The 18,354-nt window shown below is 40.5% G+C and overlaps 1 protein-coding gene across 1 annotated transcript in view; it reads right to left on the bottom strand.

Moving 5' to 3' along the window:
• GRIN2A (glutamate receptor, ionotropic, N-methyl D-aspartate 2A) overlaps nt 1-18,354 on the bottom strand; it is a 379,180-nt gene that overhangs the window by 30,883 nt on the left and 329,943 nt on the right. The window contains exon 10 of the mRNA XM_008572606.1: nt 4,272-4,459. Coding sequence (XP_008570828.1) covers nt 4,272-4,459 — 188 coding nt within the window. The remainder of the gene's footprint in view (nt 1-4,271; nt 4,460-18,354) is intronic.

Below are 18,354 nucleotides of genomic sequence, written 5' to 3'. Positions count from 1 at the left end.
ACTTGTTTTCTTTATGACTCATTCTGTTCTTTCATTCTTCCATTAAAAAAACAAAAAGGTATGTCTCATACTTCTCCTTGACTACTCAGTCTTACCTACCCAAGACACCTAAGAAAAAAAATATATCTATGTATATTTAAATTCATGTATATGAATTCTTATAAATATGTTTCTATTTTAAGATTAAATACTTGAAGTTTATACATTGTCAACCAACTAGACTGTAAGTTCCCTGAAGGAAAGAAGAATAAGACCATGACATTCCCTTCTTGGAATATCGGTGCTTATGAAAGTATCTGTTTCTCAGTAAATGTTGGGTATTGGTGCTGATCAATGCTGAAGAGTACAAGTGAGCATTGTTACTAAACTACTGAGAGCCAAAGATCTTATGCTGCATTCCACCATTTCAGAAAGGACACAGACAATTAGGTGGGAAAATGAAGGCAAAGTTTTATTGGGATCCTGTGTATTCCTCAAGGCAGATCAGTAGCCTTTTTCCTAAGGAAATGCCTGGCATCCTTCACATAAGAGGTTCCCCCAATAACCAAACTCTCCACTCAAAGTGTTATATTTACACAGCTCATCAGGAAAATTTTTATACTTCTGACAATCCTTAGACTCGTAATTGTCCACCAAAGCTACTCTATAACAAGAGATAAGCACTCCATTTCAGAGGATGAATAATAAATAGGTACTGCTTGGCACTGTGCTCTTTACACGTCTACTTCTAGAGTATAATTAATCCTGCTGAAGCTGCATAAGATAAGTGAAATATTTATGCAGCTGTGTTAATTCATGTATTTACTCTTAGAGAGACACTCAGAATTGGACATGGCTTTCTGGAAAGATTATGTTAAGACACCCCATGGAGCAATGTCATTTTTTCTCCCATGTCTGTACCTCCAGATGGCCTCTAAAATGAGGCTAAAATACGTTTCCCAACCCAGAAAGCCTGAGCGGGAAAGCAATGAGCCAGAACAGAAAATATCTATAAGTACCTAGAAGTTCTGTAAGTACAAGGAACAAACCTCTGGTCTATCTGGATGCTTCAACTTTTTATTTTTTGTTTGCCACAAAGAGGACTTTTTCTGTTTAGCACTACAAAAGTTGTTTTCATGATTCTAACTAGACTATATAATTGTCAATACAATATTAAATAAGCTGTGTTGGATACTAGAGTTGTGCATGAACAAGGATGGTGATGATGAAGAGGAAGAAGAGGAGGAGGAGATAATGGTGGTGATGGAGGTGATATGGTGGTGATGATGGTGATGGAGGTGGTGATGATGGTTGTAATGATGGTGATGGAGGTGACAATGATAGTGGTGATGATGGTAACGGAGGTGGTGACTATGATGGTGGTGGTGATGATGATGGTGCTGATGACAATGATGATGATGATGGTGGTGATGATGATGGTGACAAAGGTGCCGGTGATGATGGCAATGGTGATGATGAAGGTGGTGGTAATGAGGATGAAAATGAGGATGATGGTGATGGTGATGATGATAGCGGTGGTAGTGACAATAATGGTGATGATGATGGTGACAGCTAACACTTATTGAACCATTTCTATGTTCCAGGTGCTGTGCTAAGCTAAGTGCTTTACATATATTCTCCCATTTCATCTTCACACCATCTTCATCAGGTAATTATTTCTATACCCATTCACAGATGAGTAAACTGAGGCTAAGAAAGGTCACCTCATTCACAGAAGTATTTGTAAATGGGACGATAGATTTAGTTCAGATGTGCACTAAATTATTCCTTCCTAAAGGACCTATAAATCTCAAGAGTCACCTTTCATAGACATTGTAGAGATTTAAATGAAACAGGATTCTTGCCTAAATGACCGCCTTTCAGTGTAATTCCCCTGACGGAAAGGCTTTGCTACTTACTACTTAGGGACTCACAATCCCTCTGAGCCTCAGTTTCCTCCTCTGTAAAATAGGGATAAGCAATACTAACCTCACTAGTGCGTTATGAAGATTAAATTAAGGAAAACATATCCTGCATCCAGCATGGTGACTGACATATCCTAGTTCCTGAATATGTTAACTGTTTCATAATAGACATTACAAGAGTGACGACAGTGGTGGGTAGGGCTAGAACTCACTTATCTTCCAGGTACCCATCACATTTAAAAGTTCTCCGTCAGGTGAAATGCATCCTGACACAAAAATTCATCCATACATGTAATTATCCATTCAATCCTTCATTGACCCTTCACCCATTATATTCAAGGTTTTGTGGTATTTACAAGTGGAAACAAGACCCCTGTTCGCTGAGTCGTTCAACCAATGTAGGGGTGCTTAGCTATCCTTTTGGTAGACAGAACAATTGTCCCCAATTCTTCAGTGTCCCCTCGGTGTCCACACCTCTTGCCACAAAATTCCAAAACTCCTCCCATAAAAGGTGGAGTTTATCTCCAATTCCTTGATCATGAACTTGGCTATCTGACTTGCTTTGGACAGAAGGATGTTAGCAGTCATCAATGTGATGAAGCAGAGACTTGAAATGTGCATGAGTAGTCAGGTGTTCCTTTTTATGCCTATGACATAGCCAAGAAAGGAGTTTCCCCTGGGTAGTTGCTGCCCTTTCAGCCTGAGACCCAGAATAAACATGCCTGGAGGAGACCACACAGTTGACTCACGGGCTTGCAGCGGAGAGTAGAGCCATAATACCCAGCCTGAGGCAGAGCTTCTCCACTCAACCTGCACTCCCATGAGCAAAATAAGTGCTTATTGTCATATGCTTCTAACATTTCACAGCAACAGTTGACCAACACAGCCATAAATCACTATTACACAGCAGAGAACATAGCCAGTGATCTGAGGAAGGTACAAATGCCCTGTTGGGAATTCAGAGAATCCAGTGTTCTTATTTGGGAGTTAAATATAAAACACATTTAGAGTGCTTGATGGCACTTTGAGAATCTAGGGTTTAGTTCTGGGAGTAGAGAGTGGAGAAGAAGCTACAAGGAATTACACACCCTTATTCAAATCCACACCAATGCTATGCACTAACCTCTGCCTATTCTGACATTGCATTTCATTGTAATGGTTGCTAGATTTTCCTCTCCCAACTCTAAACAGTTATAGCATATGAGGATTCTGTAATCATCTCTGAATAGAGCCTCCACCTGTTATCAAATGTGGCTTCTGCCCTATGCTCTGAGCTTTCGTATCCTACTCACACTGAGCAAGTTTTAGGTGTTAACCTGCTGTCTGTGCTGACTTTGTGTTTCCTATTTCCTCAGTGTTAGCAATTCAGAAGAAAACCAACCTTCCATTTGAGCCATGGCAGGACTCTAAAAGTCGTGTCAGGGAGCGCTGAGCTGTAATGAAATCACCAGCTATGAAATAAGGAAGGGCAGACATTCCTCCATAGGATAAGAACATGAGCTGCCATGTTCGTACAACATGAATCCACCTCTAGTCATTCCTGATAAAGGGTCTTTGACCCAAAAGCCATCAGGAATCCTTCCTTTGGAATTTGAAATCTAGAATTTAGAGAATACAGATTGGAACCTATTGTACCGTAGTTATATAATGCTCCAGAGCAGGGTCACTCAACCTTAGACTGCCGATATTTGTGGTCTGATAATTCTGTTTTATAGTGTGGAGAACAGTCCTGGGTATTGTAAGATGTTTTCCAGCATCCTCCATCCCTTTCCTCTCCCCATTAGATGCCAGTAGCAAGCAGCATCCCAGTCGTGACCATTTCATATATCTCCAGACATTGCCAAATGTCACCTGGGATATGAAGTTGCCCCTCCCCCATAGAGAATCACTGCTCTAGAGAGAGGGGCTATGAATTCCCACTAAGCTGACCTAAGTGGCCAGTGCTTTTTTTTTGGTGGCTGGCTGGTATGGGAGTTGAACCCTGGACCATGTTGGACTGTGGCACATATCCTGGACCTTGGTGTTAGCAGCACCAGGCTCAAACCAACTGTGAATTCATACCGTTAAGGCACCAGGACTGCCCTGATTCCTGATTTTCTCTGAAACTATTTGTTCAACTCTTTCCTAAATTCACTGAGAGAGATGCTTCTGTATCCCTAAAATAACTTCCTTTTTAAAATTTAGTTATCTAGAATTGGTTTCCATTAGAAGCAACCTAAAGAACCATGGTATCGTGTGATAGGCACTCAGTACGTAATTTTAGTAAGCAAACTTATCATACAAAGATCCACTGGAGAGCTAATTAGGAAACAGAAAGAGTGCAAGGGTCTCAAGTCCCCCAGGATAGGGGGTTGCCCAACATCTTACCATCACCAACAAACTGAAGCAGGGCCAGATCAATCTGCCTCTTCCAAGGAGAGCCCTTCTGGAGAGCAATTCCATAACCAGTGGTGGCAAAGATGTACCCACTCCCTATGGTCACAAGCTTGCAGCCTTCATCTCTCCCAGCCTTGTAATTCAAGACCGCTGCATCATAGATGAAAGCGTCCAGCTTCCTGAAATGACAAGAAACAAGGGAGTCATGGGGGCGGCTGGCACCATCTCAGGGCCTGGCTCCTGAGGCCTGATCCAGCATCATACACCTTCTTTCATGCTGGAAATGATGACTCATGGCCGCTCCTCATCATAAAAGGTTCTATTTTTAATGAGGAGATAAAAGCCAGAACCTTTTCTCTCCAGCTTACAAGAGGCAGCTAAATAAAGACATGAAGAATCCATATACCCAAGTGAGTAAACAGTCGAGGTTGCTGGTTTGCTAAGTGTTTGTCTTTAACACTCCTGGCAGTGGAGAACAGCGGCCTATTTAGAAAAGTTTGCATCGGAACAAAATAAATCATTAAGGGACAGGAGAATGTGAATGGTAATGTTCAGAGGAGCATAGGGACTGAGTAGGAATGATGTCTTTTCCTCCCAAAAGAAATATGTTTACTGTTTATTTATATCACAAAAATTATTGCATAATATTTTTTAAAACAACCCAAATAATATAAAAAAGTATTAAGAATACAATTAAAATTAAAATTACCCATAATTCCATAACTCAGAGGCAACCTATGTTAACATATTGGTCAATAGTCTTCCAAATTTTTTATGCATATGCACACACACACACATGCACACACAACAGGGCTTGGCAAACTTTTACTGTAAAGATAAGGTAATAAATAGTTTAGGCTTTGTAGACCATACAGTCTCTGTTGCAACTACTCAACTCTGCCATTGTGGGGTGCTGTGGACTGAATTGTGCCTCTGCTGTTCATATGATGAAGTCCTAACCCCCAATACCTCAGAATGGACCCCATTTGGAGATAGTGTTGTTGCAGTTTTAATTAGTTAAGATGAGGTCATACTGGAGAAAGATGGGCTTCTAATCCACTATGACTGGCATCCTTACAAAAAGGGGAAATTTGGACACAGTCATGCACACAGGGGAAAACACTATGTGAAGATTGGAGTTATGCAGCCACAAGCTTAGAAACTACCAGAAGCTAGGAGAAGCCTGAAACAGAACCTTCCCCAGCACCTTCAGAGGGACATGGCCCTGCTGACACCTTGATCTTGGACTCCCAGCCTCCAGAACTATGATACAGTAAATTTCCACTGTTCATGTCACTCAGTTTGTGGTACTTTGCTATGGAAGCCCTAGCAAACTAATATACAGCGCCAAAGCAGCCATAGATAATACGTAAATGAATGAACTCAGCTCTATTCTAATAAAAGTTTATTTACTGAAACAGATTGGGCCGTAGTCTGCCAACCGTTGTTTTAATCCCCCAAATGTGATTATGCCATACCAACTATTTCACAAATTGCTTTCGTTTCTCATTTCACACAGTGAACGCATTTCCATGTCAATAAACATAGCACTTTTAAAAATTTTTTGATATATTTATTTTTATTGCAGTATAACCTATATACAATAAAGAGCTTGATAAAGTTTTACATTCATATATATGTCCTTGAAATCACCACACAGTTCAAGATTCGGAACATTATCATCACCTCAGAAGTCCTATGTACACCCACTTAGTCAGTACCCCCAAAAGACAAGCATCCAGTAATCTTTTCAATGGCATGGCTGTACCTAATCACTACCTAGGTCCATATTTCTGGTCATGCATATTATTTCTAAATTTAAGAGTTATTTAAACAAGGCTGAAATGGTCACTCTCAAACACAGGGATGGATGTCTCAACTCTGAAACAGGTAGGAAATCTAAATCAGGAGATTACTCAACTTCCTGATACTTTCTCAACTTTATTACTTTTCTTTCTTTTTATGTTTTCTACAAGAAAACATAAAATAATGAAGCAAAGAAAAATAAAAGTTGCAGGGAAAGGATGTGCAATGTTGCATCCTTTCAGGGACAGCTGCTGAAGGACTCCCTATGGGAACAAAACTATATGGAAGGTTTACAGCCATGTTCTTCATTTTAATTTTTTTCTTTGTTTCTGTAATGGTTAGAGATGGGACAAAACCACAGGGCTTGTCTCACTCATAGAAAGACTCTGAAGCTTTTATCTGAACTGCCAGATTTTTTGACAGTTCAAAGACTTGGTTTTAAGCTCTGAGAGTATTAAAAGGGGATCAGATTGCCCAAGCAGAAGCAGCAGAAGAAAACTGGGCATTGTCAATGTTGTGGGCAATCCACAGCTGAGAAACCAAGAGGAAACAGCCTTTCTGGACAGCCAGCAATACGGAGACCTATGCAAAAGTGGGATGGAAGGTTATAAAAGGTTGAAAGCAATTCATGTATGATGGCAGTAGGGTGTGAGGCAGGAGCACTGGAATAGTAGGTAGAACGGATCTGAGTCTGGTCTAGGCTTGGATGATGGCATGACGTCAGGAAAGTCACTTCCTCCTTTTGGATTGCTGGTTCTGCATCTATGAGAGGAGGTGGTCATGATGGTCCTCCTGAGATACTTGTCTAACTGTGGCATTCTATGATTCTTAAGCCAACAGCAACATTATTTGACTATCAACAGGGAAATTGAGACTCTGGATAACACATGTATCCAAAGATTTCAAGGCATGGATAGCACTAGTCCTCTTGATGAAGCTGAGATGCTTGCAACGTCAATAGCCAACATATCCAAGTTGCCATGGAGATGCTGAGTGCCTTGGTTTTATTTTGACTTTCCAAGTCTCACACAAACTCTTGTCTCACAATTCCTCAATTTACATGTGTGCATGGGGACATTTAAACATTAAGGCCATCTGTTGGTATTTGTGGGGTAAAACCTTTTCCTATCCTGTGAATGCACCTCATGCTGATGAACTGCTGGAATGGAAACCTAAACATGTACCCAGCAGTCATGAAAGAGTTGTTTAACAGCAGTTTAAATTGGCATTTTACAGACAGGCACAGATTTCTGCAAATCAGTACCACATTTCATGACAAATCTTCTTGAGCTGAGCAACGAACAGCCAGATGAGTGCAAAGAAAAAAGGAAATTTGCTCAGGTAACAAAGTTTGCAAAAGCATGATGACATCAAGTCAGAGGCAAGATAATTGCAAAGGACATGGTTGATTCTGGCCAAAACAATGACATACTGGTGTGCCTGGGGTGGGCTGGTGGCATGCTGTCAGAGGGATATGGCCATTGAGGGCCACAATGAGCTAGCCTTTCATGGCCTGACTCTCCATGGTCTTGAGGCCATGTCAGAACCAAAGTGATGACATCACAGGAAGGAAATTGTGGAGCCACATGAGCCAGGTTTCTCTCATGGATGATTCTAGGTCACTGGGGTCTAAACACAACAGCCACAGATATCTGCAAGTTTAAAAACATCCTGAGGCTTATACACCCCACCCCCATAGAGATGGCCATTGTTTGCATGGTACTTTATAAAAGGATGCATAGCATTTTGCAAATACCATCCCATTGGGTGCCCAGTAGGGAGCTATTAATATAATTATTACTATTATTTTGTCTATGTAGAGACAATTTTCTGAAAGGCTAAGGCAGCCCCAGGCTCATCAGTGATATCTCCAAACTTTGTACTATGAAACCCTCTAGGACAACACCATCCAATAGAATTCTCTGCAAAGATGGAAACGCTTTGTATCTACACTGTTTAATATGGGTATGGACTGCTTGACATGTGGTTAGTGCCACTGAGCAACCGAGTTTTTAATTTTATTTAATTTTGTTCATTTGAATTTTAATATGAGTGGTCACAGGTGGCTGGTGGCTAGCATAGTGGACAGCACAGCCCCAGGCTTCCTGTGAGGGGCAAGGGGAAAGCTGCGGGAGCAGGATGGGTAAAGGGAGGCTGGGTTCCTCTCCTTGTTTGACTCACAATGGTCTACTTTTGATGTTTTCCACTGACAAAAAAAAAAATTGTTCCCTTGTTAAAAAGAAAAAAATTAAAAATTGCTGACACACTGGAAAGGGAGCTTTGTAGTCAGGAACTTTGGACAAGGCACCTGTACTTCTGAGCCTCAGGTTTCTCTTTGTAAAACGGAGCTGACAGTATTTGCCCTTAGAGGGCTGTGGGGAATAAAGTGATGTTATATAAGTGGAGTGTGTGTGCTGTGCTTGGCACATAGCAAATGCTCAGAATGCTTAAATGCATTCAATCGAATTCAGATTTTACGGCAAAGGGGTTCACAGATTTTATGCATCCCATGTGACATAAGCAGTCCTGAATACTTTATATGCGTTGTCTCATTTTACCTACGCCTTCTAAATGTGCAGGGATGGGCACACTACAGCTATCCCCATTGTCAGATAAGGAAACTAAGGCACTGAGCATTAAGGTGACTCAACACCATCACATAGGCTGTAAGTGTCAAAAGCAGAATTTGGACCTACTAAAGGCCACAGACATAACCACAAAGACCAAGCCATGTTATCTGTAAGACTTGTGGAGTGAAGGGAGATACCTCTGTCTATTACCCAGGAAATTCAGATTGGGGGTTTCAGGTATAAATCAAGTCGGATGTTATGAAAGGAGAGGCATGGGTGAAACCAGAGCAGCCAGAGTTTGGAGAGATTTGGTGGACTGCTCGGCTTCATCTGTCTCTTTGCCAACAGACACACAGCCATATAAGGGTCTGGAGTTATCTCCACAGAAAACTTCTCTTGCCCCCAGTATGCCCTACTCCATTCCTTTAGGAGACATTTAGGTATAAGTGACCACAGCTTCGTGTTAAGCATAGAGGGCAAGAAAGAGAAAAGAGCCACCTGAAACTGAAGTCCAATTTTGGACCAAAAGCATTCTGGGGATTTGAGCCATGATTGCTGGGGACAGAGTGATATATTAGGCAGCAGCTTAGTAGTTGGCAGCACTGGGTTTGGAACGACACAGACTAAAGACTGGCACTGGAGGGGCTATTACCCCAGAACTAAGAGCTGTCAGTTGAAAGCTTGAGGGCTCACAGGTAAGGCAAGCCAGTGACTCTTCTGTGCTCATAGTGGGCGTTTTCTTCTCCTGCTTTTCAAGAGGAAATCATTTTTGTGCCTGCCTTGCAAGCTCTCTCTGAGGTCACATGGTTGTACTTCTCCTGCTGGGCAGGAGGAGGCTCAAAGGTCAGGGTCTGAGAGACATGAGCCATTACCTGTGATGGGACAGAGTCCCTACCTGGCACACTGCGGTCAACACTGCATATCTGCCACTACCCTCTACAGAAGGGTGATTCCTCTCTGCAACATCCGTGACAGATGAAATGACACCTCGGCTTCCCAGCACGAAGGCTGGAGCAGAAGTGGAGCCCCACATGAAAGCAATGCTGTGTTGGCTGCCTGACAAACCTACACCCCACCAGGCATCTTAGGGGCTGTGTGGGTGCTGTCACCCTTTCTGTCACCAGCAGTTCTCAAGGAACGCAAGCGATTAGAAATGATAGTAATTCAGAATGAGAGGGGGAGATAAGACCTCCTCTCTGCAAATTTGCTAAGCAGCAGAGTAAGAGGGATGTCACACATGCTCCATGCTACTTTAACCTAGCAGTTTCCTGCCAGATTTTTTGACAGTTCTCAAGAGCTGCTACAGCTTTCTTGAGTATGTAGATCTGACCCTGTGACTTCAGTCAATCGGTCTCTTATACCTGCACAATAGCCTTGAAAGTCTACTCCAGGCCCCAAGACTGTTTGCTGGCAAATCTGATTCCCCCTCCACAAGGGAAGACCATCCTTCAGAGTCAAGACACAGCCCCTTCAGGGATGGTAACTTGCATAGTCGAGAGGCTTGACATTTCCTAATCAAAAGTTTCCGGTTTTAGCTCATCATCTCTTTATGCATGTTTTCAGATGCTCTCTGGGGGGTCTCAGCCCACTTAAAGGCTAATTATATAGTTAAAGTTAATTATTCACTCATTAACATTCAAGAAGCCTTAAACAAGACATTGACTCGTTCTGATGAATTAATGCCAGCAGAGTGCACTTGTATGTGTATATGCGTGCGTGCGTGCATGTGTGTGTGCGTGCGTGTGCGTGTGTGTGTGTGTGTGTGTGTGTGTGTGTTGGAGGTCTAGTCTTAAGCATTAATGAAAATTAAACACCTCTTTGATGATAACTGAATGTAGTTTTTTTAGGTCACATCAAAGCCTTGCTAGGGAGAGAAACACATCAACACGTTAGGCCAATCAGCAGGTTTGGGCAACTGGATGAAGTTCAGATCCATCTTCACCAGCTCTGAATGAGGCCCCATCATGAGACCTCTCTGAACCTCAGTTTTCTCATCTGTAAGATGGGAAAATAGTGCCTCTCTTATAGGGCTGGCTATGGGATGGATTTTTTAAAAAGTGAAGCTGTATTGCAATTGCACATGTTGGTAAAATGCAGGGGATGGTTCAGCAGTGAGGGCATCATTGTGCAGAGAAGCCGTGGTGGTGTGGACCATGACCCAGCACCCAGACACAGGGCTACTGGGGGGTGGGGTGGAAGGGCATTCATGGTTCCCAGAAGTGGTACCACTGAGGCATGACAACCTTTGAAAGTGCTTACTTGGGAAAGAGACACCCAACCTACACAGCACCTATATCTGCCATTAGCACAGGATAGTCTAAAACTGGTGTTAGGAAAGTGGCCTAGAATCACATTTTGTCTCTGAATTTGTGAATACAAACTGTAAAGTCAGAATTATACTGACACTGATGAATTTCCACTAAGGCAGCATTTTCCAGAGCAAACTCCATTAAGCTAATTTAATTCCTAGATCGATATCTTGCATAGAAGAGTTAAATTGTTTCCATTTTTTTGAAAACTATTTTCACTAGGGTCAATTCTTTTGCGTTTAAATTTTACAAAGATTTGCTTCACTGACCAGTGTTTGGACCACAACAAATTTTACTAATTTATAACTTCTGCCATTTTGCATTTTCTCTTGTGGTTATTATTTCCACCAAGTTCAAATCTTCTGGTTCAAAATTGTGCAGAGATCCAAAATTAGCCAAGAAGATTCAAGTCATCTATGAATTTGGAGTCAATAAAAAATTTCCCCCCGTGTGCTTTTAGCTATTGTCAGTTTAATTTGTGTTGATTATTTCTATCAGTAATATTCACTGTGAATTGGGCAAAAAAGACTGATGGTCAATATTTATTTTTTTAACTGAGAAAACTATGAGCCATTTTGTAAGACAGAGACAGAGAGAGACAGAGAGGGGGAAGGATATGAGGGAGGGAGGGAAAGAGAGAAAAGGAAGTGACCAGATGGAAGCGGGTATCAAGTAAAACAGTAAGACGAGGAGAGAAAGAGAGGTAGGAGAAGAAAACAAGAAAGAGAAAGAGAAAAAGAAGAGGCAGAGAGAAAGAAAGAGACCATAGTAAGGCACAGAGAGGGGGAGAATAAAAAGGAAAGAGGGAGATGGGGACATAGCAGGAGACTAAGAAACAAAGAAGAGAAAGAAAAAGGAGGAGGAGGAGGATGGGAGAGGGGGAGGGAGAGAGAGAGAAGGTCGGCAGACACAGGAGATGAAACAGGGTGCATGTACTTTTCCTGTTGACTGCTAACCTCATAAACAGGAAAAGGCTGAAATGATACAGCAAATCCCTCCTTCATTTTTGTTCAATTTAATGTCGGACCCAAACTGATTACATCCAAGGAGTTGAGAGATTATGTCATCCACTCTCTTATGTTCAGATGAGGAAACTGAGGCCCAGAGATCTCTCCCCAAGTGTTCCATGGAGGTGATGATTCCAGACCAGTGTACCACTTGCCAAAACAACATGCCCTCAGGACGCCATTGCAGGGTTTCCCAAATGCAAACCCTCAGATGGGATGTGGGGTCAGAGGAACTGGCTCAGCACATATTGTGGGAAATTGGGCAAGTCTTGTTTACTTCCCTAAGCCTTGATTTCCCCATCTGACAGGAAGGAAAACATAGTCTGTTATGTATTTATGTGCTGGTTGAATGAAGTAACAGCTATAAATTTGCTTGGTGAATTATACAGCATTATGTAAATGCTATTTTTCCTTCCCACCACAACTCATGTACTGACATATGAAAAGTATTGATTCCTTCTGGAATGTTAATCTTTTACAGAGCAGCTTAGATTATACTTTTGTCAAGGGTTGAGATCAGACTTAACCACTGTGCTGCAAATTCCATGGCACATAGCATTATCATGGAGATGCTCAAGAAATGTTTTCTTTGTTGAGGCTTTTCTTGAATGTTTACTATGTGCTAGACACTGTGCTATTCTTCCAACCATCTCATTTCATCTTTACAACACTCTCCTAACTGGAAAAACCATAATTAGCATCATTTCATAAGACTGGAATCTAAGAGGTGAATTCACTTGTCCAAGGTCCCACAGCTGGACGTGAACAGAGAATTCAAATCCAGGATGCTTAGCTTTTAAGCATCACATCTTACTGCTAGTACTGAAAATGATGCTGCCAAACTTGTCACACACCAAGACTGAAAGACAGGAAATCTCAAGGGCCAGAAAACATGAAAGTGAGAGAGAGAATGAGAAAAAAAAAAAGTCAATGTTTGTCAAAATTCTATTATGTATCAGATACAATGCCTGGTACTTTCCTTAAGTCTACTTGCTTAAGTCTCAAAGGAATTCCAGGAGATAGGATTTTACATATATGGGAACCAGGCTCAGAGAGGTTATTTAATTTGCCAAAGGACACACAGCTGGTAAATATCGAGCCAGGATGTGCAGTTAAGTATTTATCACTCCAAAGTACATGCTCTGCACCAAGAGGCCACTCAGAACACAGACAAATAAGCAAATCAATCAATTAATTGACTGTATAAGACTAAAGTTTTCAAGAACTTTGACCCAGAAATTCTACCTCTTGCTTTCATCCCTAGAATACTATTTGCAGAAGTGCACAGAGGACTCATTAAAGATTTTTAACACAGCCAAATGACTAATAGCCCTCTCCCCACCAAAAGAAAGTCCAACAAAAGGAAAATACTTGAATAAACTATGCATACCATGAAATTCTTTCCAGCAGTCAAAGAGAATGAAAGCAAAAGCACACCTACAGTATAGAAAGCTCTTCAAAACATACTATTAACTGCAAACAAAACTGTGACATGCTGTGTATAATTTAACAGCATCCCACAGAAAGAAATTTTATTATTATGTGTGGACATATAAATATATGCAAATGCATATAACAAAGGTCTAGGAGAAAGGAAATGTATGCCAAACAGATAACAATGCTTACCTGGTCAGGGGTAGTTTGGCATTGAGACATGGTCAAAGGGATGCTTATTTATTCTATTTTTATTCCTAATTAACTTTTATTGAAACATATTGATTGTACATATTTATGGGGTACAGAGTTATATTTCAATACATGTATATAATGTTGATGATCTAATCAGGGTAATTAGCATATTCATAATTGCAATACTTAATCATTTCTTTGTGATGTGAACATTTGATGTCCTCTCTTCTAGTCATTTGATAACATGCAGTAAACCATTGTTAATTATAGATTCCTGAGTCAACTGTCAAAGGGATGCTTATTTATCTGTATTTTTTATTTAACAGCTCCTGGCACAGAGTGAGGGTTAGCTAAACCACCGAGGCTGGAAGGTAGGGAATGGAAAAGGCACAGGAAATTAACCTGCACAGTAACCACCCGATGGTGGGCGCTCATGCACAGGAACCCATGCTGCATACCTGTGTACTGGGCATCCCTGACGAATACAGTGTCACTCCCTGCAGCACATACCCAGATGGAGCACTGAGCAGCGTGGCCTCCGCCCAACCCACCAGACACTTGAGGACAGCCTTCCCTGGCAGTGCTGACATTGGACACCTGTCAGGAGGCGGTGTTGAGAAAACCACGCTGTAGCCTAGGTCAGTGTACCCACAAGTTTGCATCCACCTGGAACCTCAAAGTGTGATCTTATTTGGAAATCATGTCTTTGCAAATGCAACTAGTTAAGGACCTCAAGATGGAATCATCCTGGACTTAAGATGGGTCCTAAATTAAAGATAGTGTCATTATAAGAAGAGGAGACACACAAAGGGAAAACATTCACGTGGAAAGGGAGGCAGAGATTGGAGTAATGCAACCACAAGTCAACAAGTGCATGGAGCACCAGATGCCAGAAGAGGCAAGGAAGGATTCTCCCCTAGTCCCTTCAGAGAGAGGGCAGCCCTGTTGACACCTTGATTCTGCACTTCTGGCCCCAGAACTTTGAGAGAATAAATTTTTCTTTTGTAAGCCACCAAGATTGTGGTCATTTGTAGGGCACCCTAGGAAACCATGACAGTGGGAAACCCTGAAGGTGTGGTTCCTGAGTTTCTATCACCCCTCCACCTGCATTTATCTGCAGGGGGAAGGAGGTGGGGCTTGCCCTGGGAGAGGCACCTGTTTGGGGGTCAGCACTTGCCCCAGGGTGTAGACAGTGTCTCTCAACCTGTGCTAGATGCTCTAAGGCCTGAGCTAGCCCAGTGCCAGGAACACTCACTTCTCCCCACAGCTGCTGTGAAAAGACATTGGTAAGAGAACACACAGAGCTGAGGCTTTAATACCATGACCATTTGAGCACCTGGGGCAGTGGAGATCTGTTTGCAATCCTTACTGTGGAGAGAAGGGAAGCACAAAACTGACATATTCCAAATCCAAGTTGCTGACGGGCAAGAGCATCAGCTTCCCTTCTGCTAGTCACACTACCTTGTAATAAACAGGTCCAATCTTTCCCAGAAATGTTCCCTTCTCAGGACAAGCAGAGGGTTAGCACATCATGAGTTTCAGTGCCGGCTCTGCCACTCACCTGATGTGGACAAGCTGCTGCTTCTCCTGAGCTTGTTTCCTCCTCTGCACACTGGAGAGAATGCCTATCTGATACAGTTGAATCAGGATGAAAGGAGATCACACATTTGAAATTCCTGTGTGAGTTCAGCAATGGGTAACAGGAGGTGATACCTAAGGATATGGAATCTGCCAGGGAGTTACTTCTCCTTCACAATTCTCCCAAGGAGGAATTTTCTTTCTTTTTTTTTTTTTTTTTCTAATTTTCTGTATTTTTGATTTCTTAATTCTTTGCTGATTATGTTAGCTAGTGGTTTCTATATCTTCTCAAATTTTTCACACAACAAACTTTTGGAAATATTTAATTTCTCTGCTATTCTTAACAGTTTTTATAATTATTAATATTTGACTTTCCATTATTAATTATTTTTGCTTTATGTTTGTTCATGTTTTTTTCAGTTATTGAATTTAATTTTATTTACTTATTTTCATTCTTTCATACTTAATGGTGTAATGTGTAAATTTGTATAATATGTAAATTCTTTTAAGATAGCTTTGGTGAAATCCTTTGATACATTTTCTTTTTGTTATCTATAGTTTTCAGATATTCTGCAATTTTCGTTTCAGTTTCTTTAAGGACACGAGAACTATACAGGAAATAATTTGTGTTTGGTGTTGCTAGTAATTTTACATCATTACTTTTAGTCTGTTTCATTTTTCTTATAACTTTCTAATTTTAGAGCTCTGTGCTTGAACAATCTGACTTGTGCATTTTCCACTTTCAGGGAGGTTTGTCAGGGTTTTGTTGATCCCTTAATATGGGGTACAAAGTTACCTAAAAGAAAGCTTATTGTCTAATTGCAGAGTCCATAGTTATATCTACAAATTTAAACATATTAACTATTTAAAATAATTATCTGCATTATTGCTTCTTGGTTGTTTGTTTTGTCATGGGCTAAAACATGGACATTAAATTCTCTATAACTAATATGTTTCCAATTTTCTTCATTTTACTCTGGAGAGTTTTGTCTATGAATTTTGATGTTGTGTTATTTTGTACAAAGTTTTAGGACAGCAAGCTCCTCATTGTGGATTCAAACCTTTTTCAATATAAAGTATCTCTATATTCTCATGAATTTGTCTTTCTCTTCAATTTATCACTGATATTAATGTCATGGTCTGGTTTGCTTTATACGTGTGTGTGTGTGTGTGTGTGTGTGTGTGTGTCCTCCCTTATTTTCAAACTCTGAGGAATTTTCTAACCATGTGTCCTCTGTGGCTTGGGTCCTAGTACAAGAAATACATCTCCTCCTCCTACTCCTCTGCATCCTCCTGCCCCTGTGCATTCATTACTTTTCCTTCTCTCAATAGAAAGAGAAATACTGCCCACCACACCCCCCTTAAGCAGTATTAAGGCTTTCAAAGAAACAAGAGACATTTTAAATTTAAAATATGAACAAAATTGGTACCAGGATTTGTATAATAGTGGGCAATCAGAAACAGCCTAATTGTGCAAATGTTACAGGAAGGGTCATATTTATTATTTTATGTTGTGACTCAGAGTGTGGACTTTGGAGCAAGATTGACCCCAGACACACTGCTTAATCTGTCTGTGCCTATTTCTTCGATGGTAGATGGAAATCATGATAGTCACTCTCTCAGGGGATTGTTATGAAGTATAAATAAGATAATGCAGGCAAAATATTCAGAATAGTACCTGGCACATAGGTAAGCTCCCAATAACTGTCATCTGTTAGTTAGAAATATCTCCCTTAATTCCCAAAACAATTCAGGTAGCTTATCCTAAATGTAATAAAATAAGGTTTGAACATACGAATAAAGCAATTCGAATTAAGTGAATTCAGAGGTGGAAGAGTAGTTAAGGCCTTAGGGAAAGTCAGTAAACAAATATTCAGGCCATGGCTCCAACAATTATTAAAAGAGCATGACAAATTTAGCTCTGAATTAAGTCGTAGCCCAAGCAAAAAGGAGCCTATGAATAATTCCAAGAATTGTGTTGTCCACAAGATAAAAGCACGCTTTAGACTGAAGCAAAACAACACTATTCATGGTACATAAGTCTGAGGGATGACATAGAATATGACCTTCTTAACAAGCTGCCCCGCAATAATGGGATCAGCAAGCTTTTTAAAAATAACTATTTCTTTCAGTGCTCTTCAATGCTAGTCAAGACATGATGAAAATACAAAGCAGTAAAAGTTAAATTCATTACTATTTCTCTAGTTCAATGAAATATCACCTAGTGGTTAAATGTGGAAACTATCTAACAGAATTGTATAGATTTCACTGAGAAAAGGAAAGACAGATTTGCAAATACACTGATCCAACTTGTAAAAACTATATGGACAAGTCGACAAATACAAGAAGGAAATGCAGGAAGAAATGAAGAATTATGTTCAAAAGAAACTCTTTTCTGATTAGTATAAGTAATACTGTACTTGTGTTGTTGAAAATTTGTTTAATATAAAAGGATATAAAGAAGACCATAATTCCAATCACCTAGCAATATCTCCAATAACATGTTGTAGTATTTTCTTTTAGTCTCTTTTCTTCCTCTTTCTTTCCTTCTCTATTCATCTCTGAATTTACAGAATTGTGATCACATTGTATTCAACTTCTCCCCCTATTTCTTCTATTGTTAACACTTTTTTTCTGGGCAACCTTCAAAATCTTTTAATATTACTTTAATAGAGTTTAACAGTAGATAATTACAAGTATCGAAAAAAACAAGATGTCTGTGCTTTTCTGAGGTTTTCTTAAGGGGAAAAAAAAAATCCTAACTCTATGATGTGGTAGCAATTATTTTTGAGCTTTATTTGCAGTGTGGGGGTGGATCTCAGAAACCAGGCCATTGTCGATCTGATTTTCTCTGGAGATAATGCCATCCCATTAAGAACAGCTCACTGAACCCTGATGTCTATTCCTGCTTTCAAACTCAGCAGCTGAAAATGAACCATCCTTGTTTGATTCTGTTTTTCTGATAAAATACAGCAAATAAAACCTGCTCAAATGGCATCCTTGAAAGAACTTGCTCTGGATAGCAACTAAACATCGATGAGTATACTAATACCCTCCTGGTCTACCTTTGCCTTGGCAATTCCAGTATCCTAGGACCCGATTATTTTGAGGATGAAAATAAGGATGCTCTGATTTTTATTAACAATCAGTCCATCAATTAATATGATATATATAT

Source organism: Galeopterus variegatus, unplaced genomic scaffold (assembly GCF_000696425.1).
Source record: "Galeopterus variegatus unplaced genomic scaffold, G_variegatus-3.0.2 Scaffold811, whole genome shotgun sequence".
NCBI lineage: Eukaryota > Metazoa > Chordata > Mammalia > Dermoptera > Cynocephalidae > Galeopterus > Galeopterus variegatus.
Note: the sequence above shows the minus strand (reverse complement) of the source record. Positions and strands in the feature narration are given on the sequence as shown.